The 26,052-nt window shown below is 36.6% G+C and overlaps 1 protein-coding gene across 1 annotated transcript; it reads right to left on the minus strand.

The window, feature by feature from the left end:
• Window positions 1-3,748: 3,748 nt before the first annotated feature.
• Window positions 3,749-25,843, minus strand: LOC121409273 (5-hydroxytryptamine receptor 4-like). The gene is made up of 2 exons (XM_041601167.1): window positions 25,326-25,843; window positions 3,749-7,329 (listed from the first exon to the last, which is right to left on the minus strand). The coding sequence occupies exon 2, from the start codon at window positions 7,309-7,311 to the stop codon at window positions 6,235-6,237; it is 1,077 nt and encodes a 358-aa protein (XP_041457101.1). The 5' UTR covers window positions 7,312-7,329; window positions 25,326-25,843; the 3' UTR covers window positions 3,749-6,234.
• Between the last annotated feature and the right edge of the window lie 209 nt (window positions 25,844-26,052).

Below are 26,052 nucleotides of genomic sequence, written 5' to 3' on the forward strand. Positions count from 1 at the left end.
CCATATCTTTCATATTTTTGCGTTAATTCCGAGAATTGTTTCGGGAAATATGACACCAGTCATTATAGGTTTTTCAGATCGTCTGAAAGCTTTTAACGCTACCCCAGCACACAAAACGTCATTTGGAATATCATACAACGCCGTTTGCTACATGAATATAAGCCTTAGAACATTGAATGTTTGTTGTTTAAGATTTTAAACCTTGTTTACTGCATTTTTACTCTCTCTCTCTTCCTCTCACCCTCCCTTTCCCTCTTTCATCAGAATAACCAATCACATTCAGCGAATGTAATTACCCAGTCTGCTGTGCAATCCCTTCACTCGAGTTAGGGGTCTGAACGTTCAGCCTACTCATGCCTTGTGTACTGAAGGCCCTCTCGCTCTCGCTGAATTGAAACAGTAAGTTTTGTATGTGCTAGTCTTTACGTGGAGACACACTTACTGATCAAAGTTCCAATCGGGGTCTGTGCCTGCAGACTAGTACTTACCCACCCACACATGATGGAAAGAACTACCACAGTCTGTGTGTAATAGGTCCATGGTCGTACAAGGTGTAGAACAAAATGTAAAATCATCATATTAGTCTCTAAATCGCATCTTCAAAATTAAAAATATTCCACTTTGTGAACATATTGTGAACACACACACATTATCCAGTCCACATGAGTTTAATTTTGTTTCGTTTATTTTCCAAAATAAAAGTTTTTGTATAATAAATGATTTAATTCAAACATAATTCGCATTGTAATATTTTTGTATTTTCAGAAAGATTGCTGAAGAATACAAGACCCCTGAGTGTTGATTTCTTGGATAATGGTAATTTCCTAAATTGGGAAATTTCTATTTTTATGATATCAAACATTGGTTCTCCTGGCTAAATAACACAATTTGAATAGATAAAGTAAAATCAGACAAACAAACACTGTTTTTTTTTTAAATCAAACTTGGACTTGGAACAATAGGAATAACAAAGTTATGATACAGTTCTATGCATGTCTTCATGAATATGCAATGAGCAAAATTATAATGTTAGAAGCACATATACTGAATTTTCACAATGTATATATTCCCTAATCTGGATTTAAAAATAAATCCAGATCGGCAATCAATAGTGACTAGTTAGATTTGAATAATTTCAGAGTTCATAACAAAAAAATAATTGCACAGTTGGTTGGTCACTATTAACAGCATGTTTAGATTTCAGTTCGATTCCATTTTTAAGGTTGAAAGATCGATTATATCATCAATTTTTTTAATAAAGTTGCGGATCAATGGGCTCCGAGTCGCCTTCATTAAGGGAAAAATGAAAAATTAAAATTGAAGGAAAAATAGAAAAATATGCGGACTCCCTGGCATTAATGTAGAGGGGCCATTGGAATGACGATCTTTTTTTTTGGTTATCAGATAAATATTATGGAAAAAAATCTTCAAAAAAGTACTTAATGAGGACCTATTTTGTTCTTGTCAAAGAATTGTTGAAGAAAAGTGGGCTTGCACGTTCCAGTCCCCTCCCTTAACTGGTAAATTCTAGCTTCACACTGGTTACATAACATAACTTTTCAATTCTAGGAATTACCTTGACAAAAATATCTGCTTGTCGTGACTAAGAATGGGTATTATATTTCCTCAAAAAATTCCCAGAAAAGGGCGCTAAAAAGGCGGTTTCCATATTCACACGGAAAATACCTTGGTCACATTTGATCTACGGCGGCCGTACGGCGAGTCGATAACACCCGTTTTATTAATTTTTATTCAAACCACCTATATTTAGCTGGTACAAAAAATGTTAAAACGGCTGTTTTCGACTCGCCGTACGGCCGCCGTAGAGCAAATGTGACCAAGCTAAAAATAACATCTTTATTTCATCACCCCCTTGCTCTAGAGCCTAGTTTTTGTTAATTAAATCGAAATCTTACTAAAAAAAATTGAATTATGTGTACAAAATTAAAGAAAAATCAGAGATTTCATAAAGAGACGTATTCCCAGAGGAAATTAATATGAATCAAATTCATATGTTATATTAAACGAGTATAACACTAGGCTTCCGCGAAATCGGATGAAATCAAAAGAATTTATTGCAATTCGAAGTTTAACATAATTTTGATCGATCAGAATCTGCACCGATCTGGGGGCTTATGTCATCTTGCACTGTTTATTTTGTACATATCATATTGCAAGAAATTGTAATTACTCATTATTTTCTGTTTATTTGGTTACACGGTAGAGTTACCTATAATGAAATGATTGTATGTATGTAAAAGTGATGAGAAGGATACGACGATATATAATACAATTAATATTCTTCAGAAAAATAACACAAAACTAAAATAATCGTAACTCCATAAGGTTTTAATTAGATTTCGATGAATTTTGGTGTTTTATTAGTTTAATTTCAGTCTGATCATTCATCTCAAGATCAATTTTAGCTCATAGTGTCAGAGATGAATACATTGGCCAGTAATCTGAAGTCGTGGTTAAACTCAGATCGTGGTCTTAATCTGTGCTAAAATTATGGCAAGCCAACAATTTCAAAATTTTGTCTATATTTTTTGTTTCTTATGTTTACTTTGCTCATCCCTACTTCTTGAATGGTGAAGACAACTATCTTCTTTAATCATTCCCATTCACTTAATAACAATTCAAGAGTCGAATGATATGATATATTAAAACCCTGCTGTTAGGGATTTTTGTCACAATTGGCTATCCATAGTTAAAATTAAAGACCAGAGTATGAATTAAATCTGACTTTAGAATACGGGCCTCTCAGATGGGACTTTATCCACATTGGACTTGCAGTTGAGCTTTGTGATCGATCCAAAGGGGAGGAAAGTGGAAACCTTCCACTCCTCAATGCTGGCCAGCAAGTATTGACATGATTGATGTACATTTTAGCATGATATCCGGTTCGTTCGGTAAGGTCACGTGCTCATAAAGCCTCACCAAAATTGAATTTGGAAAAAATAGAGAATTGCGGTTAATTTTCTTGCTATTCGTTCTTGGTTGGTTTCATGTTAAATATTGAATTATTATTTTTTTTAATTAAAAGCTGTCTCATTATATTTCGATGTATTTATGTAAAGGGATATCAGCACCTGTATGTGTATGTTTCATGGAAATGAGTATTAGCTGTTGTGAGTTCTAAAATGATTTTGGGATGACCCTGGATGACACATGCGGTTATTTTTTTGGCAGAAAACCTTTTTTCGTGAATTCTATTCCATTTATCACCGATACCTGCCTCCTCCCCCTCCCTCGAAAGGTTTATCATATTCTTTTCGTGTTTACTGGTAAACTCCCTGGTCGTGTGTATTATATTCGACTACGCCCATCCGCCACTTTCCCGATACCTTCATTAACTCTACCAAATATATCACAATAGCATTATCATCATTTTGAATTATTTTGAATAAGGTTCAGTTTCAGGTATAAGGCAGGGGAAAGGGGTTGTGTCAGCTAATTATTGTTGATTATTATCATAGCTAATTTTAGGCGCTATGTTAGAAGACTAAAAAAAATCACTTTTATCTGCTTTGTCACTTAAATCAGTATTGTTCCAACTAAATCAGTACACATACCTCCTCGCCTCCTTGCTCATTCCCCTCGCTATATTATCCACCCTCTCTCCCCATCGCGTTTGGGCTCTTTCCCCATCTCCTCTCCCTCTCTAACTCTCTCTCTAGCTCGCTCTCTTTTTATACTTACTGCCCATAAAAATAATAACAGAGCACATGACTTAATTTTCATCTTGTCACAAAATTTATTATTTTTCATTGAATCCACCAGTTTTATGCAAATACCAAACAATATAGTGATAAAGAGAGAGAAAAAAAATAATGTGCGTCCAATGACAAGTCTCACATAATCATGTACACGTAGCAGAATCAAAACAATACACAAAACACTATTTCCAAAACTATACGAAACGACTGAATTGCTACCAACTTGCAGAACATACCCTTCCCGATTTACTTTTTGTTTTCTTCATTCCCGAGAACGCTAAATGCTACAATATACATGATATACTTCAGTCGAGCGTATTGGCTCTTCACCGACCAAACGCCATGAAAGTGAAGAAGACGGAAAGAAGTATCGTTGCAGAACGATTTTGGTTGATCAGTTTTGTTCGATTGAATTCCATTGTAGTATATTCATTGTTCTCAGGAAAGTTTCCCTCCGGTACGATTAAGTCATGACGGACTTACTTAGTTACCAATTATCATGGAAATATAATGTGAATGACTGGGAAAGTTATAGGAATCAAATAAACATCAAAATCAACGAGCATAAATCTGTCATAAGAGCCGTGATGAGCACACAGTTATCTTCTCGAAAACATAGTAACAGTTTTTTCTGTTTATATAAAAAGAAATACTAACACTACACAATTCGCAGTTGGGTCTTTCCTTCTTTATTTTGGATTTATATATTTTTCTGAAATTTTTAATGCTCTCATTTTCATAGAGAAAAAACAGCGCTCTGTGATGAATTGACTTAAACAAACAACCACTAATACTCCTATTAGATTATCATTATTTTTTCCTCACTAACACTTATTTTAACCCAACGTATGTTTATTTGGCTAGAGTGAATTTGGCTGAATGGTAGAAAAGAATTTCGGTAATAAAAAGCAACCTGAATCGAGAACAATGCATATTATTATTTCATGACATCGTATCGAGTGCCATCACTTACCGCCATTCGAGTTTAGAAATTTTCCTGTCCAGATAAGTTTGGAAAAGCTGAATGTAATACGTTCGTAAATAATGTCTTGATTTCAAATAAGAATGGTTTTGTGAATTCGTGATGTAGGCCTACTAAAATTTCTATGAGTAAAATTTTCTTGCAAACCAGACTTTAATTTCGAATGATAGCAATTATGAGAAAAAAGAAATGTTTCTTCACAATACATACTTTAAACTAAAAATCTTATAAATAAAACATCTACTTTCATAAATAAATTTTCTTGCGTTGTGTGATCACATAAATTAAGTCATCTATAATACATATATTACATTGAAAAGCACACGAAAACATTTCACACTGTACATAATTCGTTCAATCTCATGAAGAACAAATAAGTGACTGTATACAAATAGGACGATATTTATATTTATCAATAAGAGGCACGGTTAAACAATTTTAATTTCTTTTTCAATGAACTAAAATAGCACCAATAATATTTGGAGATAATTTAAATATCGACTCTCTCTCACCATCTTCTTCTCTCTGCCCCCCAAACACACACATGCTCTCTCTCCCTCGCAACAAACTCATCTGGTCATTAAAAGGTCTGGGAATATTTAAATATTTATACAACACATTATTCTTTAAAAATGTATTTTAGAAACATTAATACGGCAAGTATAATGACATTAGTGTACAAAATATGGCCTACGGAAGTTATCTTGTATTGTTTAATGGGGGAAACAAGGTAAAAACAATTTTATATATATTTTTAAGTCTGATAAGCAAATTGTGAAAGGACATAATACAGCATTTCTTTTTATTTGAGATAATTCATTTTTTTGAAAAACCCAATAAATACAAAAGGGTGTGTAGACCTACGCAATCGTTCTACAATTTTGAGTGGATTCCAACACAAATTAATTATTTCTAACAAAAATAATTTTGGGACTATAAGTCAGGGGATCCATTAGTACCGTGTAAAGTAAACTCTCAGTCTTTAGAAGAAAACAAAAGTCAATTTCCTGTATTCAGATCGATGACTGATTTCATCACCCTTTAAACCAGGAGAGTAAACCCAATATTACCAGGGTGTTTGGTCCATTGTCATCATGGTCATGACTGTTAATGTTCACTTCTTAAGCATGTTTCAAATTGTTCCTCCTTCATGATTTCACTACCATTAAGCTGTTATGACATCGGTGACGCACCTGCCTGTAGCGTGAACTTATCAAGGCACTCGAACAAGTTTGTTGATGATCTTTGAGAGTTCAATGACTCATCCCTCGTCACCCGATTGTAACACGCATGCACAGAAAGTCGTTTTCTAATTCGTAAAAACTTCAAATGACCTCTTACGTCTGATATGTACGGAATTATTAATCACGTACGATAATCTTTTTCAAGCCTTTTGTTTTATGCGCATTGTATCCGTCCGTCCGATATAAAAAAGTTATCAACGGATCCTGTGCAACAAGTGATGGGTTGATGACCACAGTCTTAGATGTGCAAGAGATCGGCTCAAGTTCTTCATCGATCATTTCTCGTTGTTCATCTTGATGGTATCGGCTGACCTTGAGCGCGTAAACAGTCTGAACTTGGCTCAGGAATCGCCGATAGCCGACATCTGATGATAGCAAACATCACCTTCTTAAAGTGCGGGTGCTTGGTGGCATATATGACTGGATTGATACAAGCATTCATGAGGATGATAGCCCCAGCCCATGGAATGAAGGGTTCCGAACCTGGGATCACCAAGCTAGCACAGTATGGCGTGATGCAGAGGACAAACGCACAGACGACATAAAAGAGGTTCTTGGTGATCTCAACTTGGCGTTTGCTGATCGATCGTCGAGCTGTACTTTCCCGCCTTTTTGGCTTGTGCGTTGATGATGAGGACTCTGACGTATCCTGGACCTCTGTAATGGTCTTGGTATGAGCACGGACATGGACGTAGATAGCCACATAGGACACCAGGATGACTGTTAATGGGATCGGGTAGATGATGACTGCTTGGGTCAGGCTGTAGTAATCGGACAACGGATGTGAGGTCTTGTGAGTACATGTACCGTACTTTGAATCATATCCTAGCTGTCCAAGCCCAAAGATGAGAGGCAAGAGAGACAGGAACAGAGGAATGATCCAAGTGAACAAGACCATGATGCCCATTCTAACTTTGGAGTAGTAGTGGTGATACACGTGTATTGGCTGGGTGATTAGGACGAAGCGATTCAGAGCGATTGAAGCAAGACTGTAGACACTCGACCCGACACAGGTATAGAGAATAATAGCGGCCATCACGCAGAACGACTCCTCCATGGGCCATTGTGATCGGTCCTCGTTCAACAAAGCAACAACGTTCCATGGCAAGAACAAGTTTGTGAGGAGGTCAGCAATGGCGAGACTGACCACAAAGACATTGGTGGCTGTCCGAAGTTTCCTTGACATGGCTACAGCAGCGATGACGATACTGTTGCCTATTGATCCGATAACAGAGATGACGATGAAAGTGATGGCTAGGATCAGTCGCTGATTGTAGTCAGTGAACCGGAATTCTTTACTGCCACCACCATCGCTTCCGGTCATCATCTCATCGGTCGTCGTGTTCATCTCACCAGGTGAAGACATGGTGAATATCGTCTCCGTCTGTGAGATAAAATAAAGAAGAAAATATCATTAATATTCCAATATTTTGTCTAGTTTCACCTTTATGACTCATACCGGGCGTTTCAGAGAAAAGCAGGAACGTTGGAATTTTAAGTACTTTGCCTTCAAATGTTAGTTAGGCATCTTCCAACGAAACAACACGGAACTACCTCAATGCAAGGTCTCAAGGGATCTGGGTTTATTGTAAAGATTGAAATTAAGATTTACTCCGTTTGAAATCCTGCCAATCTATCCCAGAATTATCGGAATAAAAATAACGATTATTCTCCTTTTCCAACTCGAATCAGGTTTGCCACGCCCATGCCTCTGTCACATGAAGGAGACGGACCCAAGAACGATAGAGGCTATTACATTGAATGGCATCGATCGGTCTCTAGATGACTTCGTTGTGTGACTATATCCGATGGTCACAACAAACCTTCCTATCAATCATGAATCAGTTGTGTCCAGTTCAATAACCGTTAAAAAACATGGTATGGTAAAAACTATCACTCTAGAGAGGCTTGGAAAGTGATTTACTCTTCTTTGTTTTTATTCGATGTATTCCATTACCAACCAGCAATAATTACGAAAGGCTCACTTTAAGTTATCAATCATTCTTTTTACAAATCATATAGTTAAAGAAATGTGTAGATATATGCCGAGGTTAGCATTTAGTTTTTTTTAAACTGTGAACTACTTTTTACACCCCCACCATGTAGTTCTATCTTCAGGAATAAAACAAAAATAGAGAAGAGAAGAAATGAAAAAAGAGACAGAAAGGGGAGAAAGAACAGATAGAGATCGACAGTTACAACTTTAGAGCAAAGTTATGATAATAATAGCATGGATATAACTCCCATAATGCAACGGGGACCAGGTGCTTAAGAACAAACTATACTTTTATTGAACGTGGTTGATTTCATTCGGCGCCGAATATGTCTGTGAATATGAATTCGGCTTGATTGACATCCGTTGGGGCATATATGATATTGTATAACATCGTGCCATCTGCTCCTGTAGGAAGTCTTTGGATATAAAATCGTCCTTCCCTGCTTATAACACTACAAAGTGCGTATTCTATAATGTTCTTTTTACCAACATTGATATTTTCTTTGTCTGTTGGGGATAATAACACACTTTCGCAGAAACGCCTTTTCGATCACACGACCTTCATGATTTTATTGCCCCAACTTTTGTTTTTACCACCAACACTGTGGATAAATGTTCCCATGATTTCAGCTATACTTTTCTTTTTGTAATTAAATGTCAGCCTTGATCATGTTTTTTTTCTATTAAATTAATTGTCAAAGTGAGTATAGAGCTTTAAAATCTGGGAGAATTTCATTCAAAATATTAAAAATGTCATAGTTTGTTCTTTGTCAGACTGTTGGGCATACAATGATGTGTTAGATTTTTTTCCATTTTGATCTTATTATAAATATCACAAATGAAACAATTTTTCCCCAAAATAAAAAACAATGTCCTGATCGCCTTTATGCTGGATTACCTTTACCAAGAATCAGATGTTATTCACAGAGCAACAAGAATCTCAGCCACATGTCCATCTATTTCAAGCTTTGCCTGGAGCTATTACAAAAGATTTCATAATTAGTCTTCCATGATGAGACGGGGATGAAGGATGGGAGAAATAATGAAGGAGACCGCGAACCTTGACATCTGGTATACTGACCCTGATTCGCTATTTTGGCGCCATTTTTCTGGCGAATACCCGCGCTTTATATGGGGGAGCAGACGATAAAAGCCGCTGGTATCTACAAACTTAACACCATAACCATGAATGATAACGAGCTTTGTTCTAAATAAAATATTCTTAAAGTTTACACCTCGGGTTGTTGCCTCATACCGAGTTCATACCAAACGAGTGAAAATACATTTAATTGTGATAAAATGTGAAATGGTACAACACCTCCGAAGGCGAAAGGCGTATCGATTTGAGAGAGAAGATTGTTGAAATGAAAAAGGGGCAATCAAAATGTTTATAGTGAGTCAGCGCCACTGAAGCGCCGATGTATCCTTTTATGCAAATTATTTTGCTGGCTCCGACAGAAAGCTTGAATTGATAAATGCACACAAGTCTTCTTTATTAGGGTTGTTTCGCCAGTGGCTTTGCCTGTACCCATTATTTTTCCATCTTCAATTTATTTTTAATCATTACAAACCTACTTGCAAATAACAAAAAAATCGATACGGGGTTTTGCACTGCCGAAAGTGAAATTAATAAATCCCAAATAATATGGACTGTAATGCAGGCCAACGAGGAATTGAAAACATGAGACTGAACAAACAAACGAGTGATGTTAACATAAAAAATAACGATGTCCTGTTAACATAACACTAGAGAGAGGGGGGGGGGGGGGGGGGTTGGGAGAGTAAAGAGATTGATAGAAATAAAATTCTTGATACAATGGAGCAGAGGTTGATATCAGCTGATAAAATGCATACTTCTGTAAACGTATCATTATAATAGAAAATGTGAATTGCAGGAATGCAGGCTTTATTTCATTTCTGAGTCATCTAGATTACTGCTTTATTTCGATACAAACATTTTTTCATCATAACACGTAACCATCATCGTAACACACCAAATATAAAGAGGGGAGATTGTCAACCTTCCATCATCTCAAAAAATAATTGCTCTGAACAATCACTCATTCAGACGGGTTTCCTCTTCTCACTCTGATCCTCATTATCAATGATCTCAATTCTATCTTTGAATTCCCCCGTCTCTCATTCATTACTCTCTCAATTCTCACTGTTTAGGGATAAAAACCAAGCGATGACTGGATAGCATTCAGAAAGACTTTATGACATTCTATTTGTCATTTCATGCCGTCCATCAATCAATGAGCCTTAGTCACCATCAGCCCCACGCGATCCAAGACTCCACTAATTATCTTCATTAGCAGCACACGCCATTGATCCTCCGGACACGCGCGCCCGTGTCCGCCAAGCCCACCGGCCCAGCTTTAAAGCCAAAGACAGACAAACCCCAGACCCTAAGTCCAAAACGGAGCCCAATTAGATACCGTTGTTTGCTTGTTATATCCCAATCATCTCAATTAGGTACAACCTGGTTTCACATCGCTTGAGATGAGACAGGTATGACCCTTGTATCCGCACATTTTTCAAGGTAATTAAATCTTGGACGGTGCTGTGTCTTTTCGGTCGTTGTCACTTTTTGTCCCTTCCTCTGTTGATGAATATCTTTTTAACTCAAAGACAACAATGGTCCTGATACGGAGGGGGTCTTAATTGGTAACTTTGTGACAATCCTTTAATTAGTCAAACGATAGAGCATACACAAATACCATGATGACCACACCTATAGGCTCTATTGAATTACAAACAAGTATATAATTATCAAACTTTTTTCTTTTCTTTTTGTTGTTAATTCATCAATTTTCATTGATCTTTGTATTGTCAGTGGTCCAACCTCGCGAACGAGCATGAATGTGGAAATGAGGCCATGAATATAAATGATCTATTACGACAATTTAGCATACTTCTCATCAATATTTCAGAACGATTTCATAAGTTTTAATGCGGATAAATTCGTAACAGTGTTGTACATCACATCAGAATAGAGGGACAAATAATTAGACAGTGCTGCCTGTGTCAATCAACGTCTTAATTATCACAATCATAAATGAAAAAAAATGTTTAAAGCGCCATTGCAACAACTACAACTACGTCAACACCAATGAACACGTGATTAATCATTTTCATACACAGATAAATTCTATTTGTTTAATTAAATCTGCAGAGATGTCAACTTTGATTGTCTTTCCTCCAGACCCAATAAATGATGTACATGCAGAGTGATTATCGGTGGATGCCGAGGGACCATTATGGCCTCATATCAAGATTCGATATGAACTTGTGAACTTACAGAGGAAAAACTGCAGATCTACAAACTTCAAAAAAGAAGAGGAAACTGCAGAGAATAAGTGAAAAGGGGAAGAGATAGATAAAGAGAAAAATAGAAGAGAGGGAGGGAAAATGAGAAGGGGGTGGGTAGGTGGGAGAAAAAGAGTATGCGCCACAATATTGAATGATTATTTTTATATTTTATCAAAAATATATTATTATCATTAAGAATGAGAGAGTGAGTTAGAGAATGGGAGTGTGTATAAGAGAGGGGAGGGGCATATGGGGGTGGTAAGGGGGCGTTTACCCCAGAATGAAACAAAAATGGAACCATCTGGGTAAGATGTAACGCTTGACTGGCATAGAGCCATTAGACCGTACTCGTGTTTCCTCCCCTCCATCCGTTTCTCTTTTTGGTCAGATTGAATGCCACAGTAATACCAATGAAACAGATTGATTGACGGTCTGTCATTGGAAATAGTGTAAATGGTAATGCTTGGTCTAGAATAGGTATCACTACTGATGGTACACTGCAAAAACTCTGGTGTTGATTTAACACCAGCCTGGAATATGTACACACCAGAGAAGTGTTAAGCAACACCAGTTTCGTTTTGGTCTAACACCATATGGGTGTTTATACAACACCAAGTAGTATCAAAACAGCATCGGTTTGATTCCAAACTGATGTTGCTTCAATACTTCTCTGGTGTGGACAACTGGACATATATAGATTCCAGGCTGGTGTTTAATCAACACCGGAGTTTTTGCGGCGTATGACTTCGCCATTGTCTTGCCATAATCATGATAATAGTACTTTCACACATTTTAGTGTGCATCCGAAAGGGATATTCATCTCGCCCAAAATCATCCACGTCTATCTTCTTGTCTCCTTCCGGTCAGGTACTCTATTGTTTGGACCTCACATTCCACTCTTCCGAAACTTTATTTCCGATACATAGTTTTAATTAATAGCGAATAATTTGATATGTTGTTTTTTTTTATTTATTGGCAGTAGATAGTGTCCATTTTGCAATTCATTGGAAAAACACTCTGACTGCAAGAAAGTATTTCGAATCATTTCTCATAGCATGCAAAAGTTAGAAAAGGGGCCAAAAGTCGCGGTCAAAAACACGAAAAACACGCGTATCAAAACGCATAAAGAATTATAATAATAATAATAACTCTTATTTACCCAGGGTAGCCACTCTCAGCTGTAAGCTGTTCTTCCAGCGGGCCCTGCTTAACATAATAAGTTATTATTACCCTTCTCCATTCTAAATGCTGAGCGCCAAGCAAGAAGGCATAAGGTCCCATTTTTATTAGTCTTTGGTATGACTCGGCCGGGGATCGAACCCACGACCTCCCGTCCATGAGGCGGGCGCTTTACCACTGAGCCATCATGTCCGGTCATTAATAATTAATAATTACATCATCAGTGACGTAATTTCTCTGGACATAGTTTCCTCCTTTCTCTTTATGTTGTAACTATAGTATTCCCTCATTCCTTTGTAACAACTGTTAGGGGCTGATAATCAATAGGGCTCCAAAGTGATGTGTGCATGGGACATGCAGCCAAATGCTACTTACAATGTTTAATAGTCAATAGTTGACAGCTTTTCTCTTACACCAGAAATTTTGAGAGGTAAAATTATTTCCTCGTTTCAAACATAAGTTTTCTCAAGAGCTATTAATGCTAGAGGACACTCAAAGTAGAGCGATGTCCATCTCTATAACATCATGGACTGATAACATATACCGTCTTTTGTTATGCACTTTTAGAAATCCATCATTAGCTGACCAGACATTATGAGGCAAAATTAGTTAAATGATAATGGAATCGTGAGTATGAGATAAAACTGTTGATAACAAACAGTTGTCTGCATAATTAAACACGTTCAATATCAGGCTAATCCCTCTTATATCAGATAAGCTACTATTGAACAATAAACATGGCTGACGAGTCGACTGAAAGTGCCTAAGTACTATCTCATTAGTACAGCATTTCCGGAGTTTAAAAACTCGACAAAGTACTTTCTTCCGCCGTTAGTTGTCAAGGTAAAGGAACTTGTCTCACCAAACAACGTGAGCTACTTAACCTAAATTGTCGCCTTTGTCGGGAAGAGAACAAAAGTCAAAATATTGACGGAATTATTACCCATTTCTACATTTTAGTGGTAGGGGCGATAAGTCAATACACTTTAGGGAATTTTTAATTTTCAAAGAAATCCTTAGTCCTTACGGTTACCATGGAAACTGTTTAGTAACATTCAGGATACAGGAAATCAATGTCTTCCAGATGTTTGTAAAGTCACGTGACTATAGGTGTGACAAACCGAAGCCCAGGGTAAAGTACTTTTTACTTGACTTCTATTTCAAAGCCTTTCCTTACTTGAACAGTTGAAAGTAAATAAATATTAAAATGTCTTGAATATATTTCCACTGGTAGTCTCTTCAATCTTGAAGACAAGATTTAACAAACAAAGTGAAGCTAAGGGTAATGTACTTCTTGATTGACTACTATTATAGCTAGGCCTTTCTTTCATTGAAAGAAAATAAATAAATAATAAAAATGTCTTGCATATTTCCACTGGTAGTCTCTTCAATCAATGTTAAGGAGATCCAACAGACACCAATCCCATTAATGTTTCGCAGTCATGCAGTCATACAGTACTGAAGGTTCTATTCGTTGTCCCTCTTCTTTCCACCCATGACAAACATTTTCAACATGAAATTGAAAATGTTCTCAATTTCTAACTGAAAAGCACTCAATTCGAGAAGGTCGTGCACCCAACTTGCCATGGTATAAGCCCGGGTATAAGCATGGAGCTATTAAACACAGAATGGTATAAACATGGAGCTTTGTGTTAGCTCGATGGTAATAGCTCTTTGGTACACAGCAAAAACTGTGGTGTTAACCGGTGTACATAGAGGACCACACCACTTATTTTACACCGGTGTTATATTGGTGGTGATAGTTTTACACCTATAGGTGTTATTACAAAACCTTTTGTTGTTGCATTTACACTCTTTGGTGTTATGTTTAATCTCTAGGGTGTAATTTTAACACCCCAGGGTGTGGTCCTCTGTTTACACCAATTGGTGTCAGTTTTAACACCGCATTTTTTACAATGTATAAGCATGGAGCTAAATAGCTGTTTGGTATAAGCATGGAGCTCTGTATCATCGAGCATGGCTCTCTGCGTTAGCTCGATGGTATAAGCCGTTTCTCTTCTCTACATAACACTTCTCTACATAACACTTCTCTACATAACACTTCTCTACATAACACTTCTCTACATAACACTTCCCTGGACCTACAAGAGTAATCGGTCCATGATTCAACCTGTCTAGTATCAATATTGTAATGATTCTCAAGTTACCTTTATTCATAATAGCGGCCTGGTGTTTAACTCATTTATCAAGTAACGAAAGAAACCAATAAACAAACCAATTATCATATCAATGAATTGATGATTTAATATCATTCATCCAGTCAACAGCTGCTCCATCCTGACAAAGTAATAATAATGGGGGCTCGGGGGGGGGGCTGTTAAAAAGGGCAGAAAACAGGAAAATTTACTCCGTCGTGTTGGCCAACAACATCACGATTTATTACGAGACTGTGTTGATTAATAGACGTTAAAGGTATTGTTTAACTTTGTGAGCAGCCGATTTAAAAAATTCTCAAACCAAGATGAAACATGTGTACAAGTGCATGTATTAGAACTAATAAACCCTGAAAACAACCATTATTGAGAATAAAGAGCTAAAACTACAAGGCAAACCCTGATTTTGTAAATAGGCGTCTTCTAGACACCTAAATAGTACACATAAGTGTATGGGATGAAATTAAGATGGTGTTTCCGGTCACTTTATATTTCAATTTTTGAAGCACTAAATAATCATTTTCGAACGCAATTTTTTATGGGCTTCATTTTTGGAACATATCACAGACACAGGTGACAAGTGTGACCTTCTAGCTCAGATATTTTAAAAGTCAAACCAATGTTAACCAATCACTTTAATGTTAGGGGTCTTTAGTCATGTGCTGAATCATGATAAGACAAGGTATGTTTAAACAAATTAAACATCACATGTAGTAGTCACCTATTCAGGAACACCGATACAATGCATGAGTCATGTTACCCCGAGTATTGTCAAGTATTTCCGTTTGATGAAAGTGATCATTGCATCGCAGATGAGCATGATATCAAAACCCTGAACTTGATCTTCTGATCGAGGTGCTATATACTTCAATGCCAAGCCTAACTGGTTTGGAGATGACTATACACAATGTACAGACTTAATGCAAATAATAATAACTGAATAATATTTAATAGTAATGTTGTGATGCTTTGTCTTTGTAGAATACGGATCATGGTAAGGAGTTATCCCCTCCCTGTCTGTTATGGTCAATGAGCATCGTTCATACTAATTATTAGAACGCATGATGATGAATCGACTTTGATAACGCTTAATCTTCCCATACAATTGGACAGAATACAAATTTAAATTTGCGGCGATGAATTTTCATTTCTGCACGTTTTTATTCATTTCCTGTGGTTGCGCGCATCGCCGAGAGTGAAAAACCAATTAAATTTTTCTACCACTTCGCGTTCTGTATATGGTATGACAGAATAACAAAGGAATAAGCTATGAACAGAACGACTGTATTGGTGGTAACATTCATTACACAAAAGATAATGAGAATCATTGCCTAACACAGCAAAATGCTTTACACAATCTGATTTATAATTTATGAACAAAAAATTAAATCTAAAAGGCAATATAAAACAAAGTATTGCTTTAAAAATGGAACATTTTGTTGTTTCAATTATCATTTTTTTTTGTTAAGGTTTCTTTAAATTCTTAGGACCATATTTTGAAGTCTGATTTATTTTAGACCATACTGGTCTAACTCTGTGATAAAATTATGGAAACCTGAAGATGTCAAGAGTTTTTTTTTCTTTACTCCTTGATCACGCATCAGTGATAAAGAAAACAATAATATTCATTATTTTTGACAAATATGAATGAATTGATTGTCAAATTATTTTATAAATTGAACTTTTACTGTTGGAGCTTTTAGTCACTTTAGACCAGATAAATTCGAGTTCAGAATACGGGCCTCAAAGAATAACCGTATATTAAGTTCATAGTAAACTAGGTTGTATGAAATTTATTAGGGCCTACATGTTTGATTTGTTTTGACACCATTAACCAAAAGAAGACACCTGAATAAACCTAACGGTGACAAAATAAGTATTATCTTACACCATCAATTCGTGATCAGATTTCATACAACAACAACGTATAAGGTACGTGTTACAAGGTTAATTGATTTGTTTACTATGATATAAATAATATCAATGATCTAAGAGTTATGATAGCGGGACACTATCCTATAGGTTCACAGTGCACAAAATCATTATTTTCTTCTACTAGCAAAATGCAACCGTCATGTGCCCATGATGCATCCTACAAATGTTCAATAGGGCACGTGTCTTGTTCAAGGACAGCATATGTTACATCCATAGGCATAGATATTGTGTATTTCATTTATATGTAAATAATCTTCCCCATTCTCTTGTCAGTGGATGTGAATCAAATACATTGAAAGGAGGAGTGGGGTAACTCCACACAGTGATTGTGGGGGGGGGGGGGCGGCTGATGAACAGAAAAAGAAACTGGGTGTAGCGCGCGCTTAGAGAGGGATTGGTGAAGCACCGAAATAGTCTGGTCTGTTAGCGTCAAAAATGCCCTACTTGTGGACACGGTGGACAAAAGCGTGATTTTTTCTCCAGACCTTTGTTTATGTATAAGAATTAAGAATGGGGTATGCTCCAAAAAATCTGGCTGCAGGAACAGTGAAAAAATGGGTGAAAATGTCAGAATTTATGAGTTCAGATTTGTCTGATATATAGACTAGCGCTAGTGCAAAACTCAATAGCAGTGCATTATTTTGCATTGGATTAGTTCTTGAATTCAGACCCTTTTTGAACAGATCTTCTGTTTGTCCTCGCATCTCAATGCACCAAGTATATCTGAATGAAGATGCTAACCAAGCCGAAGGGTGACGATGGAGGGGGTTGAATGTTGGTGTGTGTGTACATATTTTGGTCTTGGGGTAAAGGTGTGCAAGACACATTTTTTGCATGTGTTGGAAATTGTGTTGCCATGGTAACAGTGTATTATTGCAAAAATAAGGTAAAAATCTTGCAGTTAGAACCAGTTCCTCTGTTTTTAACCGATTCTCTTGAAGTAAAAATGTACAAGGCACTTTTTGTGTGTTTTTCCAAATTGTGTTGCCATGGGAACAACATATTATATGGCAAAATTTAGGTAAAAACCTTGCAATTTGATCTACTTCATCAGTTTTTTTTTTTTTAACCAATTCTCATGAAATAATTATGGCTCACACATTGGCCTTGAGGTAAAGATGTGCAAGAACCTTTTGTCAGAGAGTGCATTGCCTTGGTAACCACATTTAGCCAGAAATATGGGGAAAACTCATTGTGGATCAGTCTACTTCTCAGTTTTCAGCCTGTGCTCATAAAAGTTGACACAAATATTCATTTTGGGTAAAGATTCATATTCAGTATTAAAAGGGAATCAAGCCTTGGTCATAATGTTGTGTGCATGGAAAAGGAGAAAAATAAGAATGGTGAAAGTTTTAAAGAAATCGGACAAGCAAAATATAGTTATGGCTGCTTTAAAATCAAGATCCCTAAGGCTACTAGTATGTAGAATTCAAATTGGCAACTGGGTAAGTAAATTATGACAAGGGGTGGGGCCGCAAGGACAACTTTCCCATAAGACTAGTAGTTATCAGGATTTTTGGTTTTCTCCTAAATCCCTATTCCATTGGGGCCGTAATATAAACCCGGTAGTATGTTTTATGTCCTCATGAAAGAAAGATATAATTTGAAGTAAAACTTTTAAAAAAAGAAATTTTAGCTAATTAATTATTCCAGTACATGGAAGAGTGGTCCTAGCCTTCTTAAATCACTGTGACATCACATATGCGGTCAATTTGAAGTCTTCATGGGTATAGTGATTACCAATGTTTATAAGTTTAATATGTTCACAACTTTGTTATGGTTTGTCCGATATTGTTCAAACTTTGACCTATAAACTTGTCTGATTTTTCATTTTCCTCTAAAAACAAGTGTTTATTTGGGTTTGATTCCCCTTTATAACGTCATATAATAGCGCAGGGTATTAATCACCTTCAATAATATTTATAGGCTTTTTTTGGGGGGGGGGGGCGGAGAAGGTCCTTAAAAACTGACAACATAAAAATATAGAAGGTTAAAGGCCATGACCATGAGGAACTTAAACACTCTTAAAAAAACACCCCTTACATTTTTTATTTGGGGGAGGGGGGCTTTAGAAAATTGCCACATAAATATTAAAATGAAATTATAACGACTAGGAACTTAACCCCCCCCCCAAAAAAAAAAGGGGAAATCCTTTACACTTCAGCATATTAATTTAAAGCCTCAAACATTCTGCTTTGAAAAAAAAAAGTTTCCGGTGTCCAATTAATCAATGTTTTATTTGAAGCATGAAGCAGGGGCTGTCACAGAAATATACTGAAAAAATTAAATGAAAGAAAATATAAGGCTAAAATCTATTGTGCACATAGGTATATTTTTGATATGGTATGTTACTGAGTCATGGATTTGCAAGTGAATTTCTAAAACAAGTGCAGATATTTTTGTATATATTTATATTTCTATAATAATTAGTTGCATGATTAAAGGTACACTTTAAAATATGTCACTGAGAAAAAATATACTTAGAGAGAGATAGGAAACAGAAGGAGATGGCATGGTGAAGCTCAAAATCAAGAGTGATGAGAAAGTTGAAAAAAAAGAGTAGGAACGGAATATGAATAAAAGACTGAGTAGGAGAATATAAATAAACAATGGTTAATTGGGTACTGTAAACTTTTTTTCAAATCAGAATGCATTAAGCTTCAAATGGATGGTCTGAAGTGCAATGGACTCTTCTTACCTTCGAAGGGGGGGGGGGCATTTTCTGCTAAAAAGTATTATCAGCCCCCTATTTTTTTTTGGGGGGGGGGTTAATTTCCTAGTCATAATTCTTCAACTGTAATTTTAATGAGGTCATTTTCTAAAGACCCCCCCCCCCCAAAAAAAAAGAGTAATGTCTAGCTTTAAAAATGCATTGACCCCTGAGGGACAAAGGTGTAGACTGGTTTGAGCATGGGGAAGTAGAACTAAAAGTGGTATGGGGAGGGGTGCACATCTTGGGGAGGTGGAACTAAGGTTTGGAAAATCAGCTGTTGAAAGTAGAAGGGGTACACATTTTGTTTTGCTTGCCAGTGTTGGAACTCCTCTGCTTCAGCAGAAGGTTTCATATTCACCCAGTGTACCTCCAGCCTATATGCCCTTAAGGGGATGCGTTTTTTAAGAGTGTTTATCATTTTTATGTTTCTAATGGCCACTGCCTTTAACCTTCTTTGATGTCAGATTTAAAGGACTAATCCTGCCCCTTCCCCCGAACCCAGAAATATTAATGAAGGTGATTAATACCCCCACATTCTAATGCAGAGAAGACATTTAGAATTTAATATGAATCTTTACCCTAAGATGAATATTTCTTCCAATTTTTATGAGCACTGACTAAAAACAGGGGAAGAAGTTTGATCCACAAGTTTTCCTACATTTCTGGCTATCATATGTGGCTACCCTGGTAATGCACTCTCTGACAAATGCAAAAAAAAGGTTCTTGCACATCTTTACCCCAAGGCCAATGTGTGAGCCAAATTTCACGAGAATTGGTTCAAAACTGATGAAGTAGTTCAAATTGCAAGTTTTTTACCTAAATATTGCCATATGATATTTTGTTACCATGACAACAGTTTCTGAAACACACACAAAAAGTGCCTAGTACATCTTTACTTCAATACCAATGTGTGTGCCAAATTTCATTAGAATTGATTGAAAACTGATGAAGCAGTTTGAATTGTAAGATTTTTTCCCAATTTTCACCAGATAATATGTTGTTACCATGGCAACAAGATTTCTGAAAGACACACAAAAGTGTGTCTTAGACATCTTCACCTCAAGACCAATGTGTGTGCCAAATTTCATGAGAATCGGTTAAAAACAGAGGAACTGGTTCTGACTGCAAGATTTTTACCTTATTTTTGCAATAATACACTGTTACCATGGCAACGCAATTTCCAACACATGCAAAAAATGTGTCTTGCACACCTTTACCCCAAGACCAAAATATGTACACACACACCAACATTCAACCCCCTCCACCGTCACCCTTCGGCTTGGTTAGCATCTTCATTCAGATACTTGGTGCATTGAGATGCGAGGACAAACAGAAGATCTGTTCAAAAAGGGTCTGAATTCAAGAACTAATCCAATGCAAAATAATGCACTGCTATTGAGTTTTGCACTAGCGCTAGTCTATATACCAGACAAATCTGAACTCATAAATTCTGACATTTTCACCCATTTTTTCACTGTTCCTGCAGCCAGATTTTTTGGAGCATACCCCATTCTTAATTCTTATACATAAACAAAGGTCTGGAGAAAAAATCACGCTTTTGTCCACCGTGTCCACATAATTCCGCTAACTGACCAGCACTAAAAGTGCTTTATATTACCAAAGAAGGGGTGTGTATATATAGTCGTAGTAGAAAAGAAACGAGCAAACACGTAATTGCAATTACAATAACGGTTTTTACACATGTAAGAAAAATAAAGAATCACATTAGCATTGACCCAGTACAATCATCTACAAAATAATAACAAGCGGAAATATAAAAACAGGTTTTATAATACCATCTGTATTTCAGATGAATCCACTTCCAACAGGCAGAGTCAACGACGATTTCTTTGTTGTAATTATTAACAGAGACGGCTAAGTTTGGAAAGTAGTCTAGTGGAACTTTCTTTTATCACTTGATCCCTTCTCAGACCATGTGTTGAATAAACAGGTTAAATCTTCATTTATCAGATTTAATAAAATGAAACAAAACACAAAAATACGAGGAGATCAAATGATATAACTTCTGAAGGTTTCCATGGCGACCAAGATTAGTGTAGTAGGTTTCACGGTACACCATGAAGATCACCATGAGATCACCATGAGATCAAATGAGCGAAGAGAGCAGGTCTAGATTCACAGACAAGGAAAGGGAATTGAAAAAAGAGAAGTATGACATAAACCGTTGAATAAAAACAAATTTCATCTTTTTAATTTTGCATCAGACTTTTTTCATTTCTTCTGACAATCGATCAAAATCACGAGTAGAAATAAAAAATAAGTAAAATTTGCAAATGAGTGGGTAAAAATCCCCATGTTATTATATTAGTATGGAGGTAAGATTGTTAAGACATGTAATTCACAAGGACAGTTTGATCCCACGTTCAACTTAAAGAAACGCCCATATTGCAGATTGGTTTTACTACTGTAATTGATTATGATTATCAACTTAATCCCCCTTCCTGTTCAATCACACACGAAAAAACAAACAAACCATGGCACGATCGCAATGAGAAAAGGCCTAAAATATATGGATTTCCTCTCAACTTTAGTATTTATGGATTGGTAAACAATTTAATTGTTTATAATCATGTTGTTGATGAAAGAAAAGGAATTTAAAAAATAGAGTTTTTAATTATGGCTTCGGGTGTGCCCGAAACAAACAGATATGAGACAATATCTGAAAAAAAAAACGCGCAAATATGTAGAAATCGACAAAAAAACAAACCCTTTGGAAGTCGTGTATATTTTTATTTAAAATAGAATGAATGAATTGGTGAATTAGCAAAAAATAATGTTCTTATCTGTATTGAGATCAGAAAAAGGATGTTGTATTTTCTAGAGATATTTCATCAATTATTTAGTGGACCATGCAGTAGAAACTTGGACTTCATCATGTCCATGCCATGGCTTTATTGACAAAAGTAAAATACGAAATAAGGTGATGGAATGACTCAACGGATAGATTTAAAGAAACCTATTGAGAGAACTTTATTCACGTATACGGGGGAGGGGGTAGAAACTTATAAAGATAGAGAGAGGGGCAAGGGTAATAGAAGATAGACTGTTGAAAGTTGATTGATGAAAACAGAAGAAAAGGTTAACGCATGGATGAAATACTTCAGACTCCATCAATCGAAGCCAAATCAAGAACGAGTGAAAGAGAAATGGGGTTTCCATCAAATCTGAAAATTGAATCAATCTATCCCTCATCGTAAGAAGTACAGGAGGGTCTTGAATTTCAACTGAATCATCATAGCTTAGCAGGAGGAAGGTGAGAGAGATCGGATGAGAGTGGGTAATAGATGAGGGCAAGAAATAGAAATTGGAAGTCATCACCGAGATGTTTCTTCTAGTGTGGCTTTCTCTCTCTGGTAGAGTGGTGATAGGTTCGAAACTGAGAATGGCGCTGTGAAGGCCCAGGGGGTTTTATACCAGGGGGGCTTTCTACCAGAGGGGACGACCTAGCCGACAAAATTCACACGTTGTCTGGTCCACTCACCATGGAGGAATTATGGAATGACGTAGGAAAATGTATGGACTTGACTTTAAAAACTTGAGGATTCTATTTCAAGAGTGAGAAAACTTTCGAAATGATGAAATATGCATAACGGTTAGAAGTTTTGATGATTTTACTATATGTTTGAATACGTCATATATACGTTCTTACCTTCATTATTCTTTAAGTTTCTTATTTTATATTTTCATCCATGTCACAAATCACAATTATGTTTTGATTTGTCTTGATGTCCGTTAGACGTCTTTCATTTCGAACTTCATTGATTTCAGCACAAGGAGATATTGATACCTTTATGATTATACTTGGTGAAAGAATATCATGAATAGGACAGAACTTGGTCCTGGTATGCTCATGTGAAAGGTGAGGACGAATATATCCCATACCTTGAATATAATACATGCCACTCTATCTTTCCTTAGACTTCTTTTCCATAATCATGTAAAATAATGTGCAGCTATGTTCATCGCTAAATTTTCGCCATCAACGAGCCGCAAGACACACCCCTGTCATATTTCAACGGTGGTATAGTTACCAGAAGGGAGTAACCCAATATTGGTTATCTTGATGGCAATATGTATGGTATTGTAATAGTACACTTTTATTCCCGTCAACTCTAATTAGAGAGGAATTCGACACATGAAGGAATCCAGCCCACATTTTTAACAATAAACATGTTACAATTACGATTCATTCAGGTATAAAACCCAATTTATGCCAAAAATTCTTCCCCGTGAGTGAGAAATACATAAACCTCTGAAACCATCAATAAACGACAAGATTGTTTTTATGATTTCACTTTTAGAAAATTAAATTTGCTAAACATAGACAACTCTTTGAATATGTTATATTCAGTAACATAATGAAAGAATGTGAAAGAAAAACGTGACATTAATGTACAGTACAATTATGTTCGATTGCAGAAATTCTTTTACGAGTTCAAGTTTAAAGTGCAATGTCATGCCAGACTTTACACTAAACAGCTTGACAATCTTTCTAAATTAATGCATCTATTTTGAACATCTCTAGGAAGTCATACAGAAGAAACAGATGTTTTCATCCAGCCTTCAAAAATATCACAGTCATCTCATTATTAGTAATACCATGGAAGTGGCAAATAGGAGCGAAGATGGAAAGGAAACGCATGATAATTTGACAGAATAAACATAATCTTCACAAGAGCGATTGTCTTCTAGAGAAATATAAACAAATCGAGCCGTCAATCAAACACGGCACACTTCTTCGCGATTCGGGTGGTAATCTTCGACTCGTCGGATTAATTAGAGGGATTCAGACAAAAATTTGCGTTTGTTTTATCAGACTTTCCAGCGGACCGGAATGTCAGTTCATGGTGACTAGTTTCGCATACATCCCGAAGTTGTGGGAGGAGGATGTTCACTAGGTCGCGGCGCAGCTTGTGCTGGTTTTTACTGAGTTCTAGCAGCGAAACATCAAAATATTGGTTTCCTGTAGCTTCCCCTCAATTAGAGTGGGAAAACAGTGACTACGAAAAGAATTATCACTTTCTTTTACTGTAACCAGAAATTCACGAAATTGGAATTTAGTAGTCAGGTGTTCAAGATCATATTAGACCTTTTACATACCACCCTTTTACACAATCCATGTTTGTTGCGATTGACTTCTGACCTATTCGCCCCGCTGCATGTCGCCCAACTACTTAAGTGTGAGCTCACCATGTAGTATGTATATTACCAATTTGTAAATATGTTACTTTTGTTCAAATGTTTGAGCCTTTATTTGCCCCAATTGGGGCCAAAAGGTATTTATTCAATAAAGTTCAAAGTTCAAAGTTCAAGAGAATCAATATTAACCCTCATGGGAAGACAGATCCAGGGTTACGTTTTGGTATAAATCATCATGAACCCGGTAACTTGATGCTCTCTATTTCTTGGAATATTTATTGGTTGTCGATCCCACTGATCCTCAAATACCGGGGGAATAACGACAAAGAAGAAGAAGGTTGTTGGCAAGGAGATTCAACCATTACCTTCGTGATCTTTACTTCAACTGTCGTCGATCTATAAATTGGTTGATGATTTCATGGTGATATTTTGTCAGTATGAAGTGGAACCAGCCATCAGATACACGAATCTTAGAAGTTAAAAGTAACACAAGATGCAGGGCGACGTTTTATTCATAACACCACCCCCCCCCTAAAAAAATCATAACCAAAACAACATCAACAACAACAAGAAAAACACAACATAGCAAGGCTCGACATTAACAGTGGCCCGATGGCCCAGGGCAACCAAAATGAGAATTGGGCCACCAAATTTCTTTAAAATCCAACACTTGGTGCCCGGTTGGGCTACTAAAGTTTTGATAATGTTTTCTATTGTTTCAGCCCACTAAATTTGCTTTGCGGGCCACCAAAATCATGACATTGATAATTTTGGTGGACCGATAGAGCCCCGATAGAGCCACCAAGAAAAAACGCTAGTGCGGAGCCTAGATGATAGTAAAAAAAAGCTTATATTTTCATATAGTTTACAGGAACAAACGTTGAAACACACAAAAAGAAAAGTATACTAACCTACAAAATAGGATAGCCCTCTGCTTCCAGCAATGTGTATTCCAATTCTTGCAAGATTGCAAAAATAATGTTTCGCTAAAATTTCCAAGTTAGGGTTCGTGAGCTTGATGTTGAAGATTTCATACCAAGAATGATGTTGGTGGTTTGGTCCTGGAAATTATTTCATCTGAATATATGATGAAAATTGAAACCATCCAGGTCTTTATGTAGACGGAGCTTTGCAGTGAAAACGATTGTTTTGATATATCCTTGGTCTTTGGTTGTCAAAATACGACAAACAGTGGTTATTCTGCTCCGGGTCACCAGCAGCAGGTATCCAGGAATTGCATCAAAAGAATAAACAGTAGGTTTCAAGCAAGTAATGAAATTGTAACTGAATTACTGTCGAGCAAGGCACAAGTGCAAATCAATTGGATTTATGGCCTGACGGTCGCACGTTGATATGATTTATATGAGCCATGTGGAACTTTCCCCTGCGGTGGTGTTATCTCTGCGAGCGGTCCGCTCAATCCTTACACGTGTGAGCGTGCGTTCTCCCGCTCGCTTCTTATCATCTCGTTGCGCGGAGGAGCCACTTAGTCTGAAAGCTAGTCACATTTTTTTCCGGTTTCGAATGCTGTGTTCATCACAGTTTTATTCATTTATCATCATCATTCTACTATAAAATATTTATCACAGGTTGTAAAAGAATACACGATTTCGTTTCAGCTTGTTTTCTACGATAACC

Source organism: Lytechinus variegatus, chromosome 1 (genome assembly GCF_018143015.1).
Source record: "Lytechinus variegatus isolate NC3 chromosome 1, Lvar_3.0, whole genome shotgun sequence".
Classification (NCBI taxonomy): Eukaryota; Metazoa; Echinodermata; class Echinoidea; order Temnopleuroida; family Toxopneustidae; genus Lytechinus; species Lytechinus variegatus.

What these genes read in the sequence shown, in the direction of transcription:
- LOC121409273 (XM_041601167.1), bottom strand. Translation starts at nt 7,311, where the DNA reads ATGTCTTCACCTGGTGAGATGAACACGACGACCGATGAGATGATGACC.